The 25,376-nt window shown below is 33.6% G+C and overlaps 1 protein-coding gene and 1 long non-coding RNA gene across 4 annotated transcripts; one reads left to right on the forward strand and one right to left on the reverse strand.

The window, feature by feature from the left end:
• Positions 1–145: 145 nt before the first annotated feature.
• Positions 146–24,995, forward strand: LOC111418023 (uncharacterized). Of its 3 annotated transcripts, XM_023050458.2 has the most exons (10): positions 146–572; positions 629–732; positions 7,116–9,639; positions 16,035–16,180; positions 16,250–16,276; positions 16,638–16,775; positions 23,643–23,889; positions 23,941–24,224; positions 24,278–24,460; positions 24,514–24,995. In XM_023050458.2, the coding sequence occupies exons 3-10, from the start codon at positions 7,170–7,172 to the stop codon at positions 24,601–24,603; spliced, it is 3,585 nt and encodes a 1,194-aa protein (XP_022906226.2). In that variant the 5' UTR covers positions 146–572; positions 629–732; positions 7,116–7,169; the 3' UTR covers positions 24,604–24,995. The 3 variants fall into 3 exon arrangements, with proteins under 3 accessions (XP_022906226.2, XP_022906225.2, XP_022906227.2); XM_023050457.2 differs by lacking the exon at positions 629–732; XM_023050459.2 differs by lacking the exons at positions 629–732; positions 16,250–16,276.
• Positions 2,596–5,367, reverse strand: LOC139432229 (uncharacterized). Its single transcript, XR_011642093.1, has 3 exons — positions 4,400–5,367; positions 3,615–4,339; positions 2,596–3,557 (listed from the first exon to the last, which is right to left on the reverse strand). It is a non-coding gene; the product is annotated as an uncharacterized lncRNA (long non-coding RNA).
• Positions 24,996–25,376: the final 381 nt, after the last annotated feature.

Here is a 25,376-nt window from a genome sequence, read left to right on the forward strand (position 1 = left end):
AATTATTTTAAATTAAATATGATTTATATTACAACAAATAGGAGTAAATAATTGAAAATATATCATTTCATAATAAATAAAGTTTTTTTTAAATTTATTTTAATATTTTTAACGTTTAGTGTGCCTACCCGTTAGTAGATGGCATTGAATTGTTATGTCGACTCGAAAATGGCTAAAATGGCGGCTAAAGTTTGTTAATCCGAGAGACAGATTTGCAAAAACGATGGATTTTCGCGGTTTCCCGTTCGAAATACACGCGAAATAAGAATTGAATCGATTCTTGACGAGAAATATACTTTTACTGTGTCGTTAAAACTTAAAACCTCACATTACTCAAACAGTTGCCATTGATAGGTTTTTTGTTCAAAGTTATTGTGTTATGAAGACATATTTGGCAAATTTCAATTGGAAATGGACAAAATTTTCATGTTACCATCCTAGAAGATAAGGTGGACCGAAAACAACACTTAAAATAAACTGAAAAGTGACCAAAAAATGTACTTTTTACTCAATGTGTTTGTTACTGGAGCTTTGTATTGAAACCAAGTTTTTAAGGATTTTTGGTAAAAATTGTAAGTATAAGCTCAAATGAAACAAATAATTTTGATTGTTATGTTATATTGTTTAGTTTTTAGATATGAGTGATGAAAATATTTGTGAGGTTTAATACAAAATCAAGCAAAAATTCAGGGATGTAAAACTGCTTAAAAAGTTTAAAAATTGTTTAATAAGGTGGGTTTTAACAAATATCAACTCATTAAGCGGGGTTCAATGTAAAATCATGTAAAGTAATACTAATTTTCAATGATTTTAAATAATTTTCTGCAATATTTCAATCAAATTTTTAAATTTATCTTGAATTTGTTTCTGTAAAATCTATAAACAGAAATGTTATTAACATTTTTGAAAAGTATTATGATTTAAATGTTTTAAGAGGAAGGAAATTATTAAAAATCTTGAGAGAAATAAAGTACAAAAAAAGAAAAAGTTACATTGTGTAGCAAAAGTATAACAACAGTATACAGAGTGTATCAACCAATTGTTTTCATTTATTGTTGCATATAATACACAGGCATCCAAACTATGGCCCACAGGCTTAATCCAGCCTGCAACAGGCTGGCTTATTTTTGTTATGACAAGTCAGATAAAAACACAGAATATAACAACTGGGTTTTATTTACTTGCTTGATAAACCAGGTAGGTTCACCATCATTACCATACAAATACCATACAGTTGAATTTTGAATAATAATTAATGAGATGGTTAATGTTGCTTCTTCCTAACAAGATTTTTTTGTTTGGTTTACTGTCTGATAAATCATCATAAGTCATGCTCTTCACTTAGCCAATTCCTAGATTTTATTTTGATAGAAACCAAAGTTGAAAAGCCACTCTCACATTTATATGTATTCCCAAATGGAATTAGAATTCTTAAAACCCTGTCAGCTAAAATAAAATATTCACTCTACATCTTTGTCCAAAACATAGCTAGGATACAATTGTGAAATTCCAACTTTACCTGCAACATCTTCATCTTTGAAGATTTTTTCATCTGTAGAAAAGAATCTCAGTATCCAGGATGAAGCTTGATGGCCTGGGAAATATTAGTTCAACAAATTAATCAAAGAACTATTAGGGTTCGCCCGATTTAAAACACGATATTAATCAATGATTTAAATCAAGTAATCTTTTTATATTTCTTTTGATTCTGCAGTAAAAGTTGATTCTGCCTAGGTAAAGTCGACTCTTACTGGTCTTTTCAGTAAAAGTTGATTAAAAGCGAAAAGTGTTGAATTTTGATCAACATCTACTATACTTAGGGAAAATATACTCACACTGTCTTGAGTAAAAGTTGTCTTTTTACCAGGAAAGGGTCTATTATTTAGCTAATAAAAAACACATAAAAAGACAAAACCTTTATTAATACATAAAGAGATAGAAAAGTTGATCAAAAACTAATAAAAATGCAAAACCTTTATAATACATACAGATAGAAATGTTTATCATTTATTACAGCAAGGCAAAGATTTGTGACACTTTGAGTTGCAAAGCACATCTTTTTTCTTACACATGCACCTCATGGATTTGTATTTACTGTTGCAAAAGCATTTAAAAAATCCTTGTCCATTTCCAAGTGATTGTTAAGTTGCAACAATCCTCACATCTATTGTTTTATCCATAGGAACTTCATTTTCTGGGATAATACTTGTAGGACATTTACTGAATTGAGAACTGAAAAAATATTATTGAACTCTGAACAATTTAATACTATGGGCACAGAATAACCAGAAGTGACAGTGGCAGTATCCCGCTAAATCTGACGCCATATTATAGCGAGTTACCAAGGTATTTTGCTATTGGTGGTAAAGATTTGGCGGGATACCGCTAGTGTCACTTCTGGTTCACGTCTCTTAAGACGGCTAAACTCAAATGATTCTAGTTCTACTAGCGCTTAATAACAATTAAACTATAATTAACACTAGACCTAGAACTAAAATCATTTGGGTTTAGCTACACGTCTCTAAAAACGGCTAAACCTGAATGATTCTAGTTCTAGTTTTACATTAGTACTATCACTAAAAGTAACACTATACCTAGAACTAGAATCGCACGTCTCTAAAGACGGATACGTTCATATCAACAGCGTTCATAGGAAGTTGGATAACCTTATACAGTATGTTTACTCAGCGGACCTTGATTCTGTGCTTTTGGTAACTCGTGATAAGATGGCGGATTTTAAAAATCGAGGTCACAAAACGAGGTGCCACCAACATCAAACGAATCGACGTCAGTGTCATTTCTGGTTATACTGTGCTATGGGCAGGGAGAGAGAGAAAGGAGGAGAGAGAGAGATCTTTTATTTTAGTTTGGAAAAATTACATTGAGAAAAGCTGCTTTACAATTCCATTTCTTGTTCCAATTCGATAAAATCCATCATTGACAACCTCCAGTACCACGCCAAGGATAGATCGAGCATCTCCTCTTCCGCGGTCAACATCATAGACAGGAATTGGAACTGATGTTCCTTCTTCTACTAGTGGATGAATCTGATCTGAGGTTTATTTCATCGGTTTACCTTGCTGTTCTAGACAGTGGAAAGCTTCATTTCTCTGTCTTTTAATGTCACCAGTAGACTTGTCCAGTGAGGAGATAATCACTATCGTCCACGAGTTTTTCACAACTTGATAAATTTTGGTTTGTTTCATTTTCATCAGGATTTCCATTTCCGTTACATTCAATTTCGTTTTCTTGTTTTTGTTGAATTTAATCAATTGCGCATTGAAGATCCTCTTCTGTTTCTAAATTTGCCAATACCTGAGTAGGTAGTTTTGAACTAGATAAGCCATGTCTCGAGGGGCAACCGAACATTGCCTCACTCCATTTTGATGTTTTGTGGCCTCGCATCCAGGTGGTTATCATATTAGGTCCTGGTTGGCTCTTTCAACGCTACCTTGACTCTGACTATGTCGCGGTTTGCCGTGCACCATTTTGAAGTTCGGCCATATATTAATCAAGCTGGCAATAATGTTATTAACAAATTCTCTACCATTGTTTGACTGTAAAATACAAGCAGTGCCAAACAAAGTAAAAATATCAATGATATTATTACACACTTCATTCGCAGTCTTTGATTTCAGTGGTATTAGCACAACAAACTTTGTTAAATGGTCCTGGTACATCATTATAAATTTGAAGTCTTCATCAGGTTGTGATTGAAAGTGAATCAAGTCCGCATGACATCGTGAATTCATTTCTTTATGAATTCATTATGCTGTCTTGGTCTGTGACAGGATGTATTAATCTTGTGATACCGTTTACTTCAATAATGTCATATTGTCTTAAAAACCTGATATCGTTACTTTCTTTTTTAGTCGCTGTTTTTAGATTTTTCACTTTTTGAACGTAGCCATCATATTTCAATTTGGTCAATGTCAGTGAATTAACCTTGGAAGTCCACAATATATAAATAAAAACAAAAAGAAAACGTTACTCAGGAATTATAAAGTTCATATAAAAATACCAATTTTCTGGCTTTTTCAACTCATTTGTGTACAACACATTGGAGCGGACGAGCCCAAATGTTGCGAACACAAACACATTGAAGCTGAAGAACAAACAATACATAAAAATGGTTCATTCAGGAACGTTCTTTTGTGAAATCCACCATTGCGAAGCAGTAGCAATGGATATAACTTCCTTGCAGAAAATGGTTCCATTTTCGCCGCCTCTAGCTTAACTATTAGTGGTAGTAAGCCAGTATTACCGTACGTATCCCTAAAAGTGTTCATAGCTTCGTCTTGCTCTTCCATCGGCAATTTATATTTCGTTTTAGTTACATCTAAAATAAATACAATTAAATACCTGTTTGTAAAAATTCTGATAAACTTGTATTTGAGACAGTGATAATTCCAATTTTTCGTCAAATGAACTTCCTAATTTCTTCCACACTTCTACAGCATCATATAGAAAAGCACCTTTTTTGCAATTTATCAAGTCCCCGGGATATTAGCTTTAAGATATTTAAGTAATCTTCTGCAGATTGGTTAAAATCAATATTAGATACTTTTTGGTATATTGGTATATTAATTGGTATATTTTGTAGGATCAATTTCGTTTTTATTTTCTTCACATACTTTTGACAGTTTTTCCCATATTTCCAATTTGAATCACATGCTTTTTGACTATAGTTACTTCAAGATCTTTGCAAAGCAAATTTAAAAAGTAAGCTGAGCATCTATAAGTAATAACAGAACCACTAAAGTTAAGCTTCTGATCTATGTCTTGTCATACTTGTCATATTCGTAGTATATCCGTCACATATGACGTTACATTACAATTAAATTTCGCTTTACAAGATGAAATTAATCCATAAGCAATTTTTGTTAAGTAATCGCTTGTATCGGGCTTACCAGATGTATCTATTGTTTCATACAAGAATGCGTTTCCACGTTCAGTAGTTATTGTGACACACAGTATGGAGTCATTACGTAAGTACATTAGACCAACCATCAACTGATATGTTTACGTTACATACAAAGACTTCCAAAACACTTTATTTTTTCTTCCTTATTAAGTGACCCTGAATGATGCGTCCGTACTTACTTGAAAAGATCAAAACCAAGGTTAAAAAATAAAAGATACGTAAAATACTTTGATTTAAAAAAAAATCAATGATTTTTGATTAAAATAAAGTCATCGTAATTTTTTCCTACCCTCTGAACTATGGAATTAGTGAAATAGCATATTTATTCGTTGTATGCGGTTAATGTTTCAAGACAAGTGATATGTTATTAACTTGAACGCTACGTTTGTAAAGTTCTAGTTTTCGCAAAAAAACAGCAATCTTGTCTTGCGCTCATCAGAATATTGCTCATATTTTCTTGTAATGAGAGATATAATGTGTTAATTTCACTAAAAAAGTCAGTCAAATACGCCAACATAGAGATAAATGCCTTCTTTTCTGTTTTACGATTTTCAAAAAACAAAGCTATTTCTTCGCGCATCTTAAATACTCTGTTTAAAACATATCCCCTTGACAGCCAACGTACTTCGGTATCGAACACTAGTGCATCAAATTTCGTAACAAACTTCATGACATAACACCGCTCGGAATATGATTGCAAATTTTCACTAAATCATTAAACACGGTCACGAAATTTGAAGGTAGCGTGTTAACAGCCAAGGCATATCGTTGTATCATGCAGTGATAAGTTATGCGTTGTGGGGCAACTTGTTTCACGAATGCTTGAAAACCAGAACGAACACATGATGACCACTTCAGATCATTTTCCTCAATAAATTGTTTTAGAGTGAGAATTACATCTTCACCGCGCGTAGTGGTTGGAAGCGATTTAGAAAACAAATATTCTTTAACACGAAGACACGTTAGTTGACTCGTCCAACTGCAAACATGGGACATGCTTTTAGTTCAGATTAGGCTAATTCATTTCTTCAATACGACTTTGAATTGTGCTGGTGGAGAGAAATATTTGATTAATTTTAGCAACATATTGTTCGCTCACAACAAACTTTACTGCATCCACTATGCAAGGTTTTATAAGATCTCCTATGGTGTTTTTTTATTAACAGCAATGCGATGTGCAATATGGTATGAAACTTTAATGTATAAGTCGCTTGTTTTTTGTAAATTTCTTGTAGAATCCAAACGTGATAATTTCAGCATTTTTATATGCTGCCTGTGAATTCTCTCAAAATGTTCCTTTAATTTGCTAGGTTTCAAACTTTCCGCTGTGAGAACTTTATTACATAAAACGCATTCAGGTTTTTGTAGATTTCCTTCAATAATAGTAGTGAAGCCACATTGCAACAAGGCGTCCTTGTATGAGCGTTTTTTCCCAAATGAAGACGCTAGTGTGAAGTTATCCCTAAATCCCAGCCATAAACTTAAAGAATTAAATATTTTTAGTTTTGAAATCAATGTTAATAAGGAAAATTGTACAGTTTTCGATGTTCTATCACATGTAAGTACCTCATAAAAAGTTTGTGTTGAAGCGAAAGTTTCTTTTGAAGCGCCACTTTTATTTTTGTGCAATGAAAACATACTTGGCCTGGGAGTTTCACTTAAAACTCCCTGTATATCCGACCTTGGTCCTTAAAGGGTTAAATATCCGAGGAGAAAATTTAGGTTAATTTTTTCAAAGTCTTCATTTAATTTTTGCTGTTTTAACGTTGATCACATGGGGTGTTTTTATCACCTCAATAATGTGTGCAGAATGATCAGATGATAACTCACGTAAAGATTTAATTTTAACCGCGTTTTATCAAATTCATTAATTTATTTGAAAAGATTATAGAATACATCTAGGACCAACATATTTGATGGTCTTTACAGAGCACATGTAATTTTCATTGTTTGTGCATTGCATTATAATTTTTGATATGCATTATAAAGGCATATCAATTCAGTAATTTGAAGTCACTGAATTGAGTTAATTAGAGATTTATTTAGGGAACCTTGATATTAATTAAGTTCGTTTTGATACACTTTATATACATTTTGAAATAATGATTACAAAAAGAATTAATTAATCCTAAAAAATAAAAGTTTTTATTTTTTTACTTTATCTATATTAATTTGTAATATAATTTCACAGATGTCAAAGCTGCATGGCGTCTTGGTTGATGTTCCATAACACTATACCATAGATATGGATCCAGTGGGACCATGGTCTACATACCCATACAACCGGTTGGCGGCGGTTCAAGCCCCGACCACAACTGGTGACCTTCATCATTTACCAGCGGGTTCAACCGCACCTACCTCTACAACATCAGCAACTCAAATACTTCCCGCGGGTTTTCTTTCGCCTCCTCCGGTTGGCTACGAAGTCTTCAGCCCACTCTTTCACCCTGGTGGAGCTGCAAAACCTCCCTCACACTACGTTAATCAACATCGACAAGCGTTAGCTCAATCGCAATCGACAGCTAACGTTGCGAATCCCAAGCAAAATTCTGATGGGGAGTATCATCAAGGATTTTTTGATCAAAATGCTGCAGCTTGGCAACAAAGCGGACCGTTTGGGATATTACCGCATGAAACGGGTGGTGCAAAAACGGGCGGAGGTTATGAGAATTTTAACGCGCATTTTGTTCCGCAACATGTGAATAAGTGCGGACCGCGTCCGAGAAGCCCCAGTGCTGTGAATCTACCACAAACTTGTATTGTTACATCACCATCGGTAAGAAATACTACGGTAAATCGTGTAACGGTTGAGAAAAGTTCGGTCCAATCTCAAATTCAAACGAAAGCCCAAACGAAGATTTATCCCGAATTGGGATCCGGCGATCGTAGTCGCAATGAGCCTCAAGAACAGAATCAATCTTCTCCTAATAATTGGGCTGGTAATAAAAGAAATTTTGGTACTTATCGCCATTATGGAAATGAAAATGGTGCGGATACGAATCGAAAACCGAGTCCGTTACATTCTCAACCATCTCCAATGAGTCATTCTCATTCACCTAGCTCTGGATATCCACTTTACAACAGTCCATTAAGTAGTATTTCATCACCTCAACAGTCAAATCAAGTTACACCACCTTTGGATGCTTCCGTTTCAAGAACTAATCATCAACAAACTGGTCCGTCTAGCTCACAAAGTGGAAATATTGTTTATTCTTCGGTTATTACGAAAAACAACGAACGATTTCAAGGGAACAATCAAAACTGTTGGGACGAAAGAAGAAAATTTCCGCCTCAAGCGAACTACGCAAATATGGAAATACCTAATTTGCAAAATAGAAATCTTTTGAATATGGATAGGCAACAATATTATGATTCATCGAGTAATAATCAAGTTACGATGACTGATTTATCGAGTTGTCGAGGTGATCCAATGAGTATTGTTAAAAATCTTCAACAAAATTGTATCGCATCATCTGATATCAAACAAGAAGATAAACATCACAACAATCGTAGAAGAAAAAGCGGCGATAATAAACCGGAATCAAGTTCATCGTCCATGGAAAATTATTATCCTAACCCAATTCCACCTCCAGCTCACACGTCAGGGAGTAATCAACAACAAAACGGGACTTACTTCGAATTCGAACGATGGAACCAACCAAAATTATTTGCTTCTCAACCGATTCATCAACACCAACATCAAGGAATAATGGTTCATGGACCACCTCCTCCTATTCCTTATTTTCCCACTTTTCATTTACCACATCATCATACAAATGAATATCCATCTTCCGTAGATTCTATAACAAACTATGGTGAACAATCTCATCTGAATACTAATTCTAATAATAATGGAAATGGTTCGTTTACACAGCAACAGCAACAACAGCAAGAGGATCAATCGAAGGTTATTGTTCCTAATATCGAGGAAGAATTAAATTTTTTATCTGAAGTCGAACTGACTTCAGATAGAAATAACTACGGAATGAAAGCTTCAGAACCAAAATCACATACTGCTGGTTTTATGAATAGTTATTTAAAATTTTTGCAAGGTGAAAAAGAAAGTTCACCTCCTCCAACATCAAGAAATAATCGAAAACAATCATCATGGCGAAAATTAACGAATATTAACGAACTCCCAAAAGATACTAACGGAATAATTACACCTATTCAAAGTAACCATAATATACAAAACATTCAAAATATACATTTATCTCAACATCAACAAATGCCCAACCAATATTATCCAAGACCAATATCCCAAGGTGATCCACAAGATGATCCTCGTTATTTTCCATTACCAAAAGAAAGAAATAAAAATACTTTTGACAGTTCTGATGATGGTTTTAGTTCTGAAGATGATTACTTTAATCGGAAATTAGCAACTTCATTCAAACAAGAACCGATTAAAGATCGACCGAGAAAAGGAAGACCGCCGAAAGTTGGTGGTCCGGCTGATAAAAAGAAAAATAAAGAGTATAAAGATAGAACGAAAATTAAAGAGAATAGAGAGTTGAAAATAAAACCTACAGTGACTCCGCGAAGAGAAACGTGTAAACGAGCTGCTAAAGATAAGTGTACAATTAAACAATTAATAGCGAGAGATGATGAGTTTGATGAGCCTGGAGACTTTGCCGATTCTGATTCTGATCCAGCTTGGACGCCGATGGCTAAAGAAGATGTTGACGATGATGTACCCGTTAAAAAGAAACGAGGTAAGATACTTTTATCCTATGATTATGGTACTAGTACATTAAATGTTTGAGGTAAGGTTTGCTTTGATATGACAGAATTTTAGAAATTAAAATCTGATAAAGTTAAATAAGGTAATGTTTTATCCAAATTCTTCGTTCGAAATTCGAAATAAATGTTGTAGTACATATGTTTTGAGCAATAAAATTCGTTATTGCTAATCTCTCCAGGAAAGAACCCAGGGAACTTTTTCCCTTTCGATTCTTTTTTCCAATGTTTTTGCCGGACTTCAATTCGCGGGGATTTCTTTTGCGGTTCTTCCTCAAGGTGCCATTAGGTGTGTTTGTTTATCTAGCAACAAGTTTGCCAATGGTAGACTAATGTACCAATTGCCTGTGACCACGGTTCTTCCGCAATACAGCAATGGCTCCAATGGAGCACCGACGCGGTCATTGTATTTGGTCTAGTTTGTAATTTAAACCATGTAACCAGACTTTGTCGAAAGCTTGTGCAACATCCAAAAATACGGCGGAGCAGACTTCATTTTCTTCCATTGCTATTTCGATAGTATTCGTTATTCTATGCACTTGGTCTATGGTATTAGGGGTTCTTCTTCTATGACAGATTTTAGTCTTTTTAATAGTAATTTTTCAAGTAGTTTTGATAGTAACGGAAATTGCGCTAAGAGCAATCAAGAAAAAGTTAAGTTGTTTGCTCAACAACAACTATGCTAAATAGTGTTCCTAGAATAATTCAAAGTGACCAACAGAGTAATGTACCATGTGTAAGAATGAAAGAACTGTATTATGAAATACAAAAACTAAATATAAAGAAATCAGTAGGCTATGACCTGATTAATGGAGAAACATTGAAACATCTACCAAAACGGGCGATTACAAAACTATTACACATAAGTAATGCTGCTTTTACAGTCGATTCCGCATAATTGGGACACCGGTTAATCGGGACAGCCGCTTATTTGGGACAAATTTCAAAGAACGAAATCGAAACATTAATTTATGCGTACTTCACTTTATAGGGACGTGTCCCAATTAAGTGGAATCGACTTTATATGGAAAGTTGCTGAAATAATAATGGTACCAAAACCTGGTAAACCTCTCACAGATCTTACACCATATAGAACCGTAATTTAAAGTGTCAATATTAAGAAAAGAGGGAGCATTTCTAATAATAAAACCCAAAAGTCTTAAAGCTGATGCAGTTGTGACTTTAACGTGCTCATTAAATTAAATTCTTTCTTACAATGTTTTTCAATGTAACATTATCAATATGATAATTAGGGACTGCAATCCCGGGATTTAAATCCCGGGATTCCGTACATATTTAAATATCAAAGCTGACTGTAAAAGCCTTATGTTAGCGGTGTATTGCACTAGGAAAAGCAGATATAGCTTTACAATTTATGATAAATGAGATAGAAGAACAAAATATGTTTGAAAATGTCAAAACAAAGACAATCAAGCCACCTGTCCAGTTAACTAAGAATGCACTCTTCAATACGTTGATCCAGGAAATTGATATATTCACTAATGGCGGTAGTATGGATAAAAATCTTCAATTCGCTTTTGAATGTTTGAAAACTATTCCACCAACAAGTGTGGAATCGGAACGGTGCTTCTCTTCAACACAAAATTTAAATCTCGTTTAGGAGATAAAACAATTGGTTGTTTAAAACTTTAAAAATTGTGCTGTCTATGGTTGATTTTTTTTGGTTGAAATTTCTTTTATTATGGTTAGAATAAGCTGAAATTTTAGAAATACCTTGCACACCTTTTATTTATAATTACATATGTAGTCCAAAAATCCCGGGATTACCCGGAATAGAGAATTCTCATCCCGAAATCCCGGGATTGTTGACCCTTCTTGTCCTAGGTTACTTCCCTGTGGAACACCAGATTCTATTTTAAATCTCTGCGACTCATTATGCTTAAAAGTAACATAGAAGTGCCTCTTCCTTAAATAAGACACAAAAAAGTACAAAGTTGATTTAGCAAATCCGTGGGAATCCAACTTATTTAATAGCACATCATGGTTCTTCTTCGTTGAATGCCTTTGCAAAGTGTATATACTACATCTATGACCTCTTCTATCTAATTCAGAATTTACATACTCATTTAAAATGGTTAAGTTAGTTTTTACAGATCGGTGAGGAATAAAACCATGTTGGTTAATGTGTGTTGAGTAATATAACGTATGTTATAGCGCTGGTTATCACTTCTTCGTAACGAATAACAATTTCTGTTTTTTGTTGTAACGAATTATTTATTGGTAAAGGTACGACACAACTGAAATAACGCTCTTACATAAAACTTATTGATAGTGACGCGCTTGTTGTCAGCAACAACGAAAACAAAACAAAAACCTCTGATTAATATGATTCTTGACAAATAGAAAAACTAATTTACATACAAATAAAAAAAAAGGAAAAATGTGCATAAAAAAGGTACAAATTACAACAATGTGTAAAGATTTTTTGACACGATTGAATATTCTATTATAAACAATGTACTCAAAAACCTTTGCAAAGCAAGATATAACTGATATTGGTCTATAATTGGTTATCTCACTTATAGAACCTGATTTGTGAATGGGCGTCACCCTTGCCAACTTCCAGTGTGAAGGGAAGGTACTTGTTCTGATAGCCAAATTGAAAATTATGAAGAGGTAGAACAAAATATTCTTTACACTGTAACGGTCGTTGAGGGGCTAACCAAAAACTCACGTCACAGTTTTTTTTTTAATCTTATATTAATTTAGGTTCAACGTTAGATGTTTCGTATTATCGGTTACAGACAATATTTAAGGAAAACATAATAATTCGGTTTTCTTTTTAATGGAACGACTACGAAAGACTCGCACCACACCGAGGTCATCTAGCGACTTGTTCTTACTCGCACCATTTACAAACTGGTTTTCTTCTAATTATTTATACACCTAACGCCATCTAGTATCACGCTACAACACTTTTTTAACAAATATGGTGGGATATCATCTGGACCTTGCGCTTTCTTGTGCTTTAATTTCCCAATTGCCTCCAAAATTTCATTGTTTGAGATAGGATCAAGCATAAACAATTCAAGCGAGCTTTTCTCATGAATTTTATCATAATCACTAAGCATGTAGCTGGAAACATTATCAAAAACTGAGTTAAAATATTCAGCAAATGCCAGACTTACGCTTTCACCCGAAGAAAGTCTTACACCATTCCGTTCAAAATATGTTGATTCATTTAGTTTCCTTTTTTTGTTTGAAATAAAGTTCCAGAAAGCATTTGGTTCGTATTTAATATTTTCCTCCACTTTTAGCGTGTAGTTCATCGATGTCAAGCTTTAGTTTCGCTCTTAATTCTTTAAACTTATTTAAATACACAGATGTGCTTTTCAATTTGCTGTGAAAATGTTTAAGCTTAATATTGTTAATAATATCGTAACTAAACCAAATTGGATACTTTTTGAAACAGAGTCTTTTTGTCGGAGTATGGCTATCAGTTATGCCGTTCAAGATAGAATAAAAAACATTTAAAGCATCATTCATATCCAAACACAGATTCAAAATCGAAAAGTCAACAGCACCGAGAGCATGATAAATGTTTAAAAAATTTGCGTTTTGAAAATCGCGGACACATTTAGGTGTTAATAAATCCTCTTCTATAAGAGGGTGACTACATTTATGTATACACAAATTTATATTAGTTATTACTAAGTCTAATGTCTTTCGGTTCACATTGGGAATATCATTCATTGATTTACAATTGCAAAAGTTAATAAAATCGCCAAAGCTGTTGTATTTAACATTATTAACTGAATAAAAGTCAAAGTTAACGTTTGTAACTAATGGTAAATTAAAATCACCCAGAAATATAAAGTTTGCTTCGTACGTTATGAATAAGTTAGTCATTAAATTTATAAATTCCTAATACACTTCTACGTTACTAGATGGTTTGATATATGATACAACAATTATTACCTCAATGCCACCAATCCTTGCCGTAATTGCTTGAATTTAAAGCTCAGTCCGCAAAGGGATAATAGCCGCCTGATATTTAGTTTTAATACCAATAAGAACTCCACGTTCACGTACGTCCCCGCTTCACAACGATCCGCCCTGAAGATATTATATCTTTGATCCATAAATTCCACGTCGAAGACTCCCGCATTTAACCACGAAAAATTGGGATTCAAAACATTTAGTAGAAATTTGTTTGTGTTAGTTCGCAATCCTCGCATATTCTGATAGCACAGCGTAATTTGCCTCGTCATATACACAGGACAGTTGTTGCTACCTCAAAATCCTAATACTACTATATAATACATACTTTGGAAAAGAGTTGTAGAGCTAAAGAAATAGAATCAAAAACGTAGAAGCAAAAATTTATAATTAATTAAATTATAGCCATATGCCATTAAAACGCGCATATATATCTGAACACAATATAACCAAACCGAACAAAATGGTAAAACAAGCACAATAACAACTACAATAGTAAACAAATAAATCAAATCAAAATCAATTTTTAGTGTGGCTACCACAAAATAATAGTTTGTAATTCTAAGTTATCTATATAAAAATGTGCAATGACACTATCAAATGAATTAATAAATAGTGGCCACCAACACTTCTTTCCTAATACCCTCGTTTTGTAGTTGGCTGTTCCATTATCGTGTAAATCTACAACACCCATGAATTTATTGTATTCTGATATCGCATAAGGTTGATTTAACTAGTGTTTTCTTTTTTTCTTTCTCTTAACTAATCCTCTTAACTGATTGTATTGGCTCTACATTCAAACGATTACTAATTACAGTGACAACGGAGTCCATCGTACTACAGAAATTTTTGAACTAGTAAGCTGTATATAAAAATCCCCGTTCTTTCTTTGAAATACATTTTAGGTTTTCTAACGGACAATTTTTCGTTCGGTTATCGCCTATACTACCGGTAGCAAAAAACCTTTATTTTTCAATGCAGGAAACAAATCAAACGATAAAAGGGCATTGTCAAAAAATATCCGATTACCTTGAGGATTTTTTACTACAAAGAGTAATTGCATAACTACTCGACCACCCAAGTCGAATTTTGATTTTCCAGTTTCCTTTTCGGCTCCAGCGTAAGGTTCAAAGTGAAATAAATATCCGTCGGATGAACACAAACACCAAACTTTGAAACCGAATCTTACCAGTTTCCCCCTTGATAAACATTTTACACGAATGGCGCCCAAAATATGGAACAATTTGTTCATCAATAGATAAATTATGACTAAAGAAGAAGAAGATGAAGAAATGGTCGTGTTTTTGCAAATTTATCAGATGGATCTAATAGACTGTTATCTGATAAAAGGTTTCGTTTTATGTTCTGAAATGTATTACGACTCATGGTTTTTTTGACAATTTCGACCCCTTTGTCTTCTTTATTAGACCAATACATAGGACTGATTGGTAATGTGTGATATCCACAAAGTAAAACAATACCTAAAAAATTTAATAATTGTTTTTTGTCTAAACGAAAGTTTAGTCGATTATTCTCGTGTGCGTGTTTTACACAAAAGTTAATAATTAAATTTAACATTTCATCATCGAAATATAAACAAAATAATTCCAAAGGCATCTTTTCCATAAGTTTTTCCCCAAGAACATGATGATCTAAAGATTCGATTGATAATGCAGAGTGTGTGTAATCGATCTGACCTTTTTTTCATTTTATATCAAATTTATTTTCTTTTTCCTTCATTGGGTATTTGTATGTACCTCCTATGTACCTGTAAGTACCGGCGATGTCGATCTCCACCTATTCCTTATGCTTATCCTCCTTATACTCCTTATCCAAAGATTTATAATGTCGTAAAATTATTTTATAGATCTCATTAGATACCAACCCATTTGCACATTTTTCTTTCTAATAACATATGATTTCGTTCTAAGCAATTCCTTTGCGATTTTTTAGTTTAGCGGTTCCTACTATCATGGCTAATCCATTGGCATAAAAATAGCAGTGCTTTGAAGACACCTGTAACTCTGCAGGAAGTGCAACAAGTTTTAATTCCTTCTTTATCTTATAATAAGTTACCTAAACTAATGAATAAGGATGTTCTTATCTAGTGTTAAACGTTACAATAAAATGAACACTACAAATTTGAAAAACTGCATCTTCAAAAACGTTTAGTTCCAAGAGAAATCGGAACCGCATTGTTCCGCAATGTTTATAAAACTGCGTACCTGTCTTTTAACTGCATACTTAATCCGTCATTATTACCTTCTAAATCATGGTCTTAAGGCTACCTTAATTTCTTAATTTGAATGACCATAAATATCACTTAAACAAATTTTGATAGTACAGAATATTTTCTTAAAGAATATTGTATATTATATATTTTTGATAACATATATTTATTGGTTTTTAGGTCGTAAAAAAGGTTTCAAATTAGTTGTTCCACAAGCTCAAAGTACGGAAGATGACTTGAACGCGCGGCGGAAACGGAAAGAACAAAGATCAGATCACATCCTATCAGGAACGAAATCGCCGAGCGAAGAAGATGGATTTTTTAAGGTAAATTTGTACGTAAATAGTTTAAAGAAAAAGTTTGATGGTTATTCGTGTTAAATTTATTGGTTATAGTTTAACAAATTGAAGGAAAAATGTCAGGTTAGTTTACAATTTGGGTAAATGTGTTCAATAAAATGAAGTGTACATCAATCTTCGAATTCAATTGAGAAATTTAATTCTTAACCTCGACCGTATATATCGTGTAATTTAGGTTCATCTTTACCACCTCTTGACAAAAATTATCTGATAGATAAATCCATATTTTAACCAACGAGAGCGCTTAAAACAAATACTTCCTCATAGATAGTTTATTAGGAGAATGGTAAAAGTGAGCCCTAATAATTTTTTTTGTTTTATTGAATACTTGATGTATGTATCCGAATTGCTAGATTATAAGATATTTATATTTTTTAAATGATTTTGATGATTTCATTAAAAGTTGCTTATTTTTCTCTGACAGATTGGTGAATTTGTGGTTATTCAAAATGAATTGATTCAAGAGTGGCCAGCTATTTGGAGAGTTGATGGAAAAACTTTGTTGCAAAAATATGAACCTTTTGAACAGAATGGATATACATTATATAGAAATATTTCAACTGTAAGATTTTTAAAAATTATTTTTGACTTTTTAACGCACAAATTTTTGTAATTATTGTAAATTTCTGACCTGAAGAAATCGAATTTGGTTTTAAAACCAAGATAGGTATTTATCAAAGAGGAAAGGTTTTGTAACACTATTATCTATTATAATAACGAAAAACTTGAAATATTCAAATTGAAACCAAACCTCATAGGTAATGTTGTATGATAATTTTATGGGAGGTGTTAAGACATCACCATATAAAAAGAGAGGAAGATTGTATTAGTGTGAATTGTGTTCATTTTGTATTTTAAGAAGACGACCATTGAAAAGACGAATGATAGAAAAACGGATGATAAAAGAAACTGCTTTATTTTTAAGTATTTGGGTTGATTTTTCATAGAAAGAAGTTGGTGATTTGAAACCATTATAGATATTTTCATCATGCAGAATAAAATTTTTAATATTTTTATTTTTAATTCTATTAATTTGGGTTAATTTTACTGGTCAAGTAGAAAAAAGTGTTGTGATTCCTCGCATGTGTTGATTCAAAATGTGTTTAGGTTGGTTGCCTCTTCTGCTTGTTATACTTGTCCTAGGTTATTAAAAGTCGATCCAAAGGGTAAAGTTACTGTTCAGTTGTAGATTAGAGGTGCTGCGATTTTGCGACCATCTTTAAAAATGTATCTCTAAATTTTAACTGTACTCTGAGACAACAACAACATAAACGAGTTTGCGTGGCGAACATTCTTTTTTTTTTACTAAGATAATTGTTGTGAAAAGTTCTTAAAATGTTTTTGAGCAATAGAAGAGAATACGTTGAAATATGTCGTTATAAATGGAGTGCTATTAGGGATATATATGTTGTTTTTCAAAAATCTGGGGCTCCTGCTATTTGCTTTTGAAAATCATAACATTTTGAGCATCACAAAGCAACAAAAATTATAGTCCAGATCGAGCAGGTTTGCTCATTATGTAATAGTGTATTATCCTATTACATATGATTTTTGCATATTTTCCTGAAATCTTGAAAGAATTTTTTAGAGAGATGCCAATTTATCAATCTTTCTTCTTTTAGTCCGATCTCTCACATCATCAAAACTTAGACAAAGAAATCTCTTCCTGGATACACTTGAGATGAATAGAATATGCGTATTTAGATGTTGCGGATTTATTTGTAGACATTGCGGTACGTTCTAGTGGAATCTGTGGACGTATTTTTTCTATATACAGGGTCGCTTATATGTATGGAAAACGGTGGGTTATCCCCTAAAGTAAGATAGCTAGCGAAAAATGTTAAGAAATGTTAGTGTTTTTTAAAATCTATTACAATACATACAAATTAAGTATACAGGGTCAGTCAAAAAGTTATGTTATTCCTGTATATTGCTCCATATGTCGGTTTATCTCGAAATTCTAAATAAAATTCATTTGCACATCATAAACCTAAACTTAACCGTTTCCCAGATACCGAGCTTTTAAAAATTTACGAATTTACCTAATTAGTTCCGTAATTTATTTTTGAGCACAAATTATTCAAACTATTTTTGTATTCTTGACATGTGTTATGTCATTGCGTTGCTATGGAGATGAGAAACTTTCAAAGATAACTTGATGAACTGTGAACATAACTGTCTAAATTATTTTTGTGTATTTTACAAGAGTGATTTTCAAAGTTCAACATCTCTAAAACGGTTAAATATGGAATAATATACAGGATGTTCTATTAAAGAAAACGTAACTATGTTTCGTCATAACTTTTTGACTGACCCTGCCTACTTAATTTGTCTTTATTGTAATAGATTTTACAAAAACTCTATAACTTTTGTATCTTAACATTTTTTGTTTGCTATCTTAATTTAGAAGATAACCGACCGTTTCCATACATAAGGACCATTCAACTTGAGATAAGCGAATATCTCAAAAACGGTTCATTTAACATGAAAATATCCAAATAAATCTTGTCCTATACGAAGGAAAAAAGAATATGACATCAATATTTTTCACCTTGGCTTTATTTAGAAGGAATTAGAAGGTCACGACCAGTTTTTTAAATGGCCCATTTTTGATTGCAAAATCTGAATCTATGGATAAAAGTAAACTCATTTCGAAGTTATTTTATCTTTGTTCCAAACTTGAATCTTCTAGTAACGTTGATAAGGCATTTACTTCTCTTTATTCAGTACATTTTCAATAAAGTATGGACCGATCAATGTATCACCGATTATGCTACACAAAACATTAACCGACCAACAGCGCTGCGCTGATGTTCTACTTTACGTAACCATATTGGATTTTCAACGCTCCATTAGTACATGTTATGTCTATTGATTAGTCCGTGGTTTGTAAAAGTAGACACATCCGAAAATAGCACGTTACCAAAGAAAAATCTGACGTGACAACGTTTCTGAAAGAGAAATTGACGTCCAACCGCACTCGTTCTTGTGTCTATTGTTTAATATTTTTAAAATGCTGGCCTTCGATATTCCCGGGTCAATTACAAGTTGTCGAGTGCTAACTTGAGGGTTTACCTGAACGCTAGCTAATAACGTAATTTCCTCCTTCCGTACTTACAGTTTCCCGCAAAGTTCTTTTTCTTGTTGTTTTCACAACTCTCTAAAAGGTACTTGTCGAAGACGTTCGATCAGGAAAACTCCCTCGATACAAAGCTGTGCTATTAGCAGCTTTTCTGCCACTTTCTCAGTAAATAAAAATCATTTCTACTTTTTCTGGAACACCTAGACTATCCATGGTTTAATGACTTAGTTTAAATACTTTAGCTAGATGTAAAACAATGGAATGAATTCAAAATTTGTTGCCAACAAGCTTTTATGCTAATTTAGTTTTACCCAATGCATTTTAAAACAATTCAACCAACTTTACTCTTGACACCATAGAATGTGAAACTCTTTGTAAAGTCTAGCGATAGTCATATCACAGTTTAAACAGCTCCTCTCAAGATTGCCAATCTTACTGTAGTGACTTTGATATTATTCGAATATGATCTGTTCGAACTGATTGTTTTTGGTCTTCATTTAACTGATTTAATCGAATGTGGTGCTTGCCTCTTTTGTCTTTACCTGCAGGTTGAGCTTCCTGAACTTTCTTGCTGACGAGTCTATTGATCCTGCCACGATAGGATTGAAGACTATGAACGTTCTCGGTTTTACAAAACCTGATGTGTTTCTCACCAACGCTCACGAAATATTTTGAATACATTGAAGTATCTGCTAGGTTCTTGTCTAGGTTGTTTTTTACGGTAGGAACGTTTCTTAGGTGATAACTGAATACACCCAAAGAGGTAACTATTCTGCAAGTCATAGGATTCTAGGTCCCTGAATTTACTAAATATTTTTTCCGAAAACTGCTATTAAAAGTTGACTTTTGCGTAGTACTTAGCGACCATCAAAAGGATAGTTGTTTGTCAATAGGACGTAAAAGTCTTTTTGTAATTCGCGATGATAATGAAAGCTATTACAGTACTCAAATGGGTGCTGTAATGAGATTCCTTACAGCATCCGATGCTCGCTAAAGAGACAAAACTTTCGTTCTAGAATATTAACTATTTCATGACATCCTTCCAAGAGAGTTCTACATTTTTTTTTGCATCTACAAGACTCTTGCCATAAATTGCACATATCTTTCTTTTCATTCTCACATACATATCAGTGTTTCTGTGCCTCCATCTACATTTTATATGGCTTCGATATACTTTGACTGGAATATTACTTACTATCGATGAACTTGTAGCGGATTCTTCTTAAAGATGTAGCGTAACAATGTGACAAGTCTCCTTAACACGTTAAAAAAGAATCTAATGTTAGAATATGACATGCCATAACATAAATTAAAAAAACACTTACCACAAAATGTGTTGAGTCTGCATCTAGATCAAGTGATGCGTAATCTTTGTTTACTACACTATCACCACATGATTCACTAATATCACCGCTTAAATCACTATCTTTGTTACTTGTTTGCTTTTTCGCATTGCCTGTTGCAAGTATGCCGACCGTTTTAGTTGCCACGTTCTAACCTGCAGATGTTAACGATGTTAAAGCAAGAACGAGAGTATAGGACTACTGGCGCCATCTGCACAAATAATTTTGTATATATTTTTATGCTTTTCATATGTTAGTGTACATCACAATCAAATCTAATATATTATCAGTGTTCATACCAAGCGTCTATTGGCGCCAAGGAATTTTTTTACGTCTTCTCTAGGACCAGGTGTATTGGATACAAAATTATAATTCCTAGTCTTTATATTTTTGGGAGGAACATTTCTTTTCCATACTTCCTATGATAGTACCAACTAATATAAGACACCAATGGGATATCGTCATCTGATTAGTTGGTGTAGAAACTTTTATCTTGTTCACTGGCCATGTCATGATCCCTTTCAACAATACAATCATCTTTTAAATCAGAATCATTCTCTCTTTCTTCGTCGAACCAATAATCAATCACTTTCTCATTTGCCAACGCCGACGTCAAAGATCTGTTACGTACGATCGATCCTGAGCTCCCTGGTCTTGAATTCACTATGTCACTAAATAATTCACTTTGGTTACAAAAATAGTTTATATAAAACGATTCAGAATTCTACCGAACGATCTATCTCGTGTACTCATCAACGCGAGAATTGGTAAAAAGTACACCGTTTAATAGCTTTAAAGCGATTCTTATAACTGCAAAGAATAAGAACGTCCTAAATATACAAAAAGGTAATAAAGCATGGGCCGAGGAAAGTACGAAGAAGCCCAACATCGTAGTTGCTGTCGATGACATAATAAACTATCTTCAAAAGTTATCTGGGCATATTACACTCACGCGCACGTTCTTCCGTGTTATATATAGAACACAATCCTTCAAATAATAGAGTAATTCTATATTTGTTGCACCCTAAGGAACAGTCCGCAACGAGAATGCAAGTTGAAAATACGAGAAAGGAATTGATTGAGTCTAAAAATTAGATTTTTGGTACACTTATAGTTGCTTATCAAAGACTTAGATGAAAGTGTTGTCAAAAACAGCATAAGCACCAATACCTCTGACTTCTTCTTATCGAAAGTCTTATGACTTGCTATGACGCTTCGTTATTGCTGGTTCTGCTTCTCCTGGGATACTATCGGTCTTTTTTTATGTTTTGCCATCTCTTGTGCATTTTGCCTGGCACGACTGATACCTTCTTGATACATTTTCATTACATTGTCGTCGTCTCTGCCGAACCCATCTGACGATGTATCTCTTGATTCGGCCGCATACGTAAGGACGGTCTTTATGCATGCCTTCTATATTCTAACCTTGCTTGCCTCCCTATTATATTCCTCCATATTGGGTTGTAAAGTGGACCTGATATTCTTGTTGCCTTTACGACTTGTTTTGCGATGCTGCTTAATGATTTAATGCGAGATTTGAGATGACCATTCTTTTCGTTTTATTGATTGCTATCGCCATGTTTACCTCGTCACAAGCTTTGTTGAATGCGTTTAAAAGCCGTTGTAGTTCATCCTCCGACACTGCGCTGATGATGGCATCGTCTGCATAGCACACAATCTTTATTGTTATTCATCCCAGTGTATATCCGTCATTTACTCCATCTAGATAGACCCTTGCATATACTGTCCATTAGCATGTTAAACAGTTGTGGACTGAGGCTGTAACCCTGTAGGATTTCGGCTTTGGTGTTGATTTCTGGCCCTTCCCCGTTCAGGGTTTTTAGTTTTGTCTTGTTATCTGTGTTTAGTTGTTTGATTGCTCTTCTATGATATTGGGTAGAATAGCTTCACTCTGTCGAATGCTTTTTTGAGGTCCACGAAACAAAGATATGCTGTTTATTGAATTCCAGTACTTTTTCGACGATTTGACGAACGATGGGTTCCGGTTCTTCCAGAACCCTTCTTGTTCCTCTCGTATAGGCACTTGTTTGGTGTTATTGTTAGCTGAAAGCTTTGTGAAAATCTTGGTGGGATTCAATAAATCGGTAGTTGTTAGGGTCATCTAGTTTCCTCTTCTTGTGCAGGACAATACTTGTACCCTGCTTCCAATCCGTTGGCACTTACCTGGTGCTGAGCATATTGTTAAATAGTTTTCTCAGTTGATTAGCTAGCGGTCTCCCTCTATGTTTTACGAGTTCATTTCTGATGTTGTTTGGGTTCTGCGCTTTTCCGATTTAGATTTTCCTCGTCCTTTCTTCCACATCCTTTGTCGTTATGTGGTATTGGGTCTGGCTGTCTATAGTGCGGGGTTGTCTATTATTAAAATATGCCCATTTTCTGCAGTTAGATGGTATTTAGCTGTGCTGTGTCAGTCACTTCCTTGCTGAGACTCCTTAATAGCTTCCATATAAATCAGACTACGCGGATGCGCGTGGTGACTCTATTTCTTGTTGCGATGATGTTCTTCTGTGAACCAGGGTTATGAGTTTCTCTTACAGTTAGGTGCCTTACTTTCCACCTCTCTCTTTCTGGTTGACAAATTGGAAGACAAAACGTTCTTGACTTTGCAAATAATTATCGCGCCTGCAATCTAAAGGTCTATATCTACATTGGTGTTTAATAATTAATTCCGAACTTCGCATTATTAGCCATTTTATGCTTTTGCACGAACAATCCTTACGCTTGGCGCTTGATTCGCATCGTGCCAACAAGAATTGCGCACTCACTAGTTACTACTTGTCGCTATCATAGGATTTGCACGTATCATTTTCTCTGTTTATTGAAGAATAGGGAGCGATTGTGAATGAGAGGATTTGAACTTTGATAATTCACACAGTGTAAGAATTCCTAGTTCAAAACACTACATAACATTGTGCGTTAAAGGGTTAAACAAATTTTGTTTTAATTTTATATTTTTCAAATATTTATTATTTTTTAATAATAGTATACCTCTTGGACTCCGGAAAGTAAAAAACAATACATAACAGTACCAGTTCGTTATAAATCTCAAGGACAAATGGAAACAATTGTAGAATTTCTTCGAAGGGAAATGACCTTTGTTGACGAAAACTTTGTTTCGACGGTTCTGAAGGAAAATGAAGTTTATCAAGATAATTTTGAGGTTTACATCCAAACTTTAATTTCTCAGGCACTGGATAGTAACTTTTTGACAGAAATTTTCCAAGAAAAAGGTAATTTTAAAAATAAAATAATTTAAAACGCTAATTTTATTTTTTATAAAGACGATTACTTTTTGTCAAATGTGCAAACAATCGATGATATAACCAATAAAAAAACCGAAAAGTTAACTTCTCTACTAAATTGGTCCAAGCCAACAGAAGTTTCAGTTTGCACGTGGCCATGTTATAATGTGATAAAAGAGTTGGGAGTAGCGGATTCTCAATCGAAAAATTGCGCAGGATGTGGTTTTTTGGGGGTTTCTGTGAGGGTTTTGTTGTATGGACAACCATACAACTCAACCACACTTGAAGGATGCCAACCAAATCCACAAGCTGTAAATGAAAAGGTATTATTTCATTTATTGATGTTTATAAAAGTATTATTTTGCTTTTTTTTTAGGATTTTTTAATGTGTAGAATATGCGCAAACAGGGTTCAACTTTTAAATAAGATAACTCATCAAAAGTATCTTATGTATATAGAATGTGCTAAAAGAGTTGCTGATAAACGTATTTCTGATCCACAAAAAGATACTACTTGTATACTTAATGAATTGTTGGCTGATGAAGCATGGTTAAACCAAGTAAGAATTATTTTACCAACTCACCATAATGTCATTAATATTTTTTTTTCTAGTTGTTTTTTGAAGTTAGAACTGCTTGGTGTGAAGTTGAAAGTTTGGAGCACAATCATCGAACGCGCATAAGTCCTAGAGTCACAGAATGATGGTTGCCATTTGAATAAAGAAAAATTTATTTATAAAAAAAAATAATAAGAATCAAAAATGACGCGTTTGATTTACGATTAAAATAACAAAGCTAAAATAATATTTGTTGAAAATTGTATAGAAGTTTGAAATGTAAAAGAAAAAAAGATTGAAAGAATTTATACGGATGAAGAAGATGATTTTTGTGTTTTAAGATCGATTTTATTGTATTGTTTTATTTTTATTATTATCTTCATCAAAAGCTAATAACAGAGTTGATGATGCTGTTGTACATAATGTATTTCTAAAAATTCGAGGCCATTTCGTACGCCACACAAAACCGCGTTTGTAAAACGAGCACGGGAGAAATTAATCCTCAGAGGTGACACAATAAATGTCATTCCAAATCGAATATGTGTTTAATATATTCCTTTTTTTTGTGAGATTTAACTGGTATTCTCGCCGTTTGTAAATTGTAGAGTGATTTTTGGGAAAAGAACATAATCGTATTGATCCACAACAAAGGAGAAATCAGTATAGTTCAACAAAATTTTTGGGAAGTCTGTTTGGCGCTTAAACTTTATTCGAAATCTTATTATCTGCCTTTGGGTACCCTTTTCAACATGGCGGAATTAAAATCTGATTATTTTGTATCTTCATCTCGGCGTATCGCTGTCTTCTGTAGATTTTCTGCGTCTTCTTTAATTTTTTCATTTTTGTTTTGCATCACAGTATTCACTTTTTAAAAACAAAATTGTGTTTTTAGCTAATACATATTTGCACAAAAATTTTA

This window comes from Onthophagus taurus, chromosome 11 (assembly GCF_036711975.1).
Source record: "Onthophagus taurus isolate NC chromosome 11, IU_Otau_3.0, whole genome shotgun sequence".
Taxonomy (NCBI): domain Eukaryota; kingdom Metazoa; phylum Arthropoda; class Insecta; order Coleoptera; family Scarabaeidae; genus Onthophagus; species Onthophagus taurus.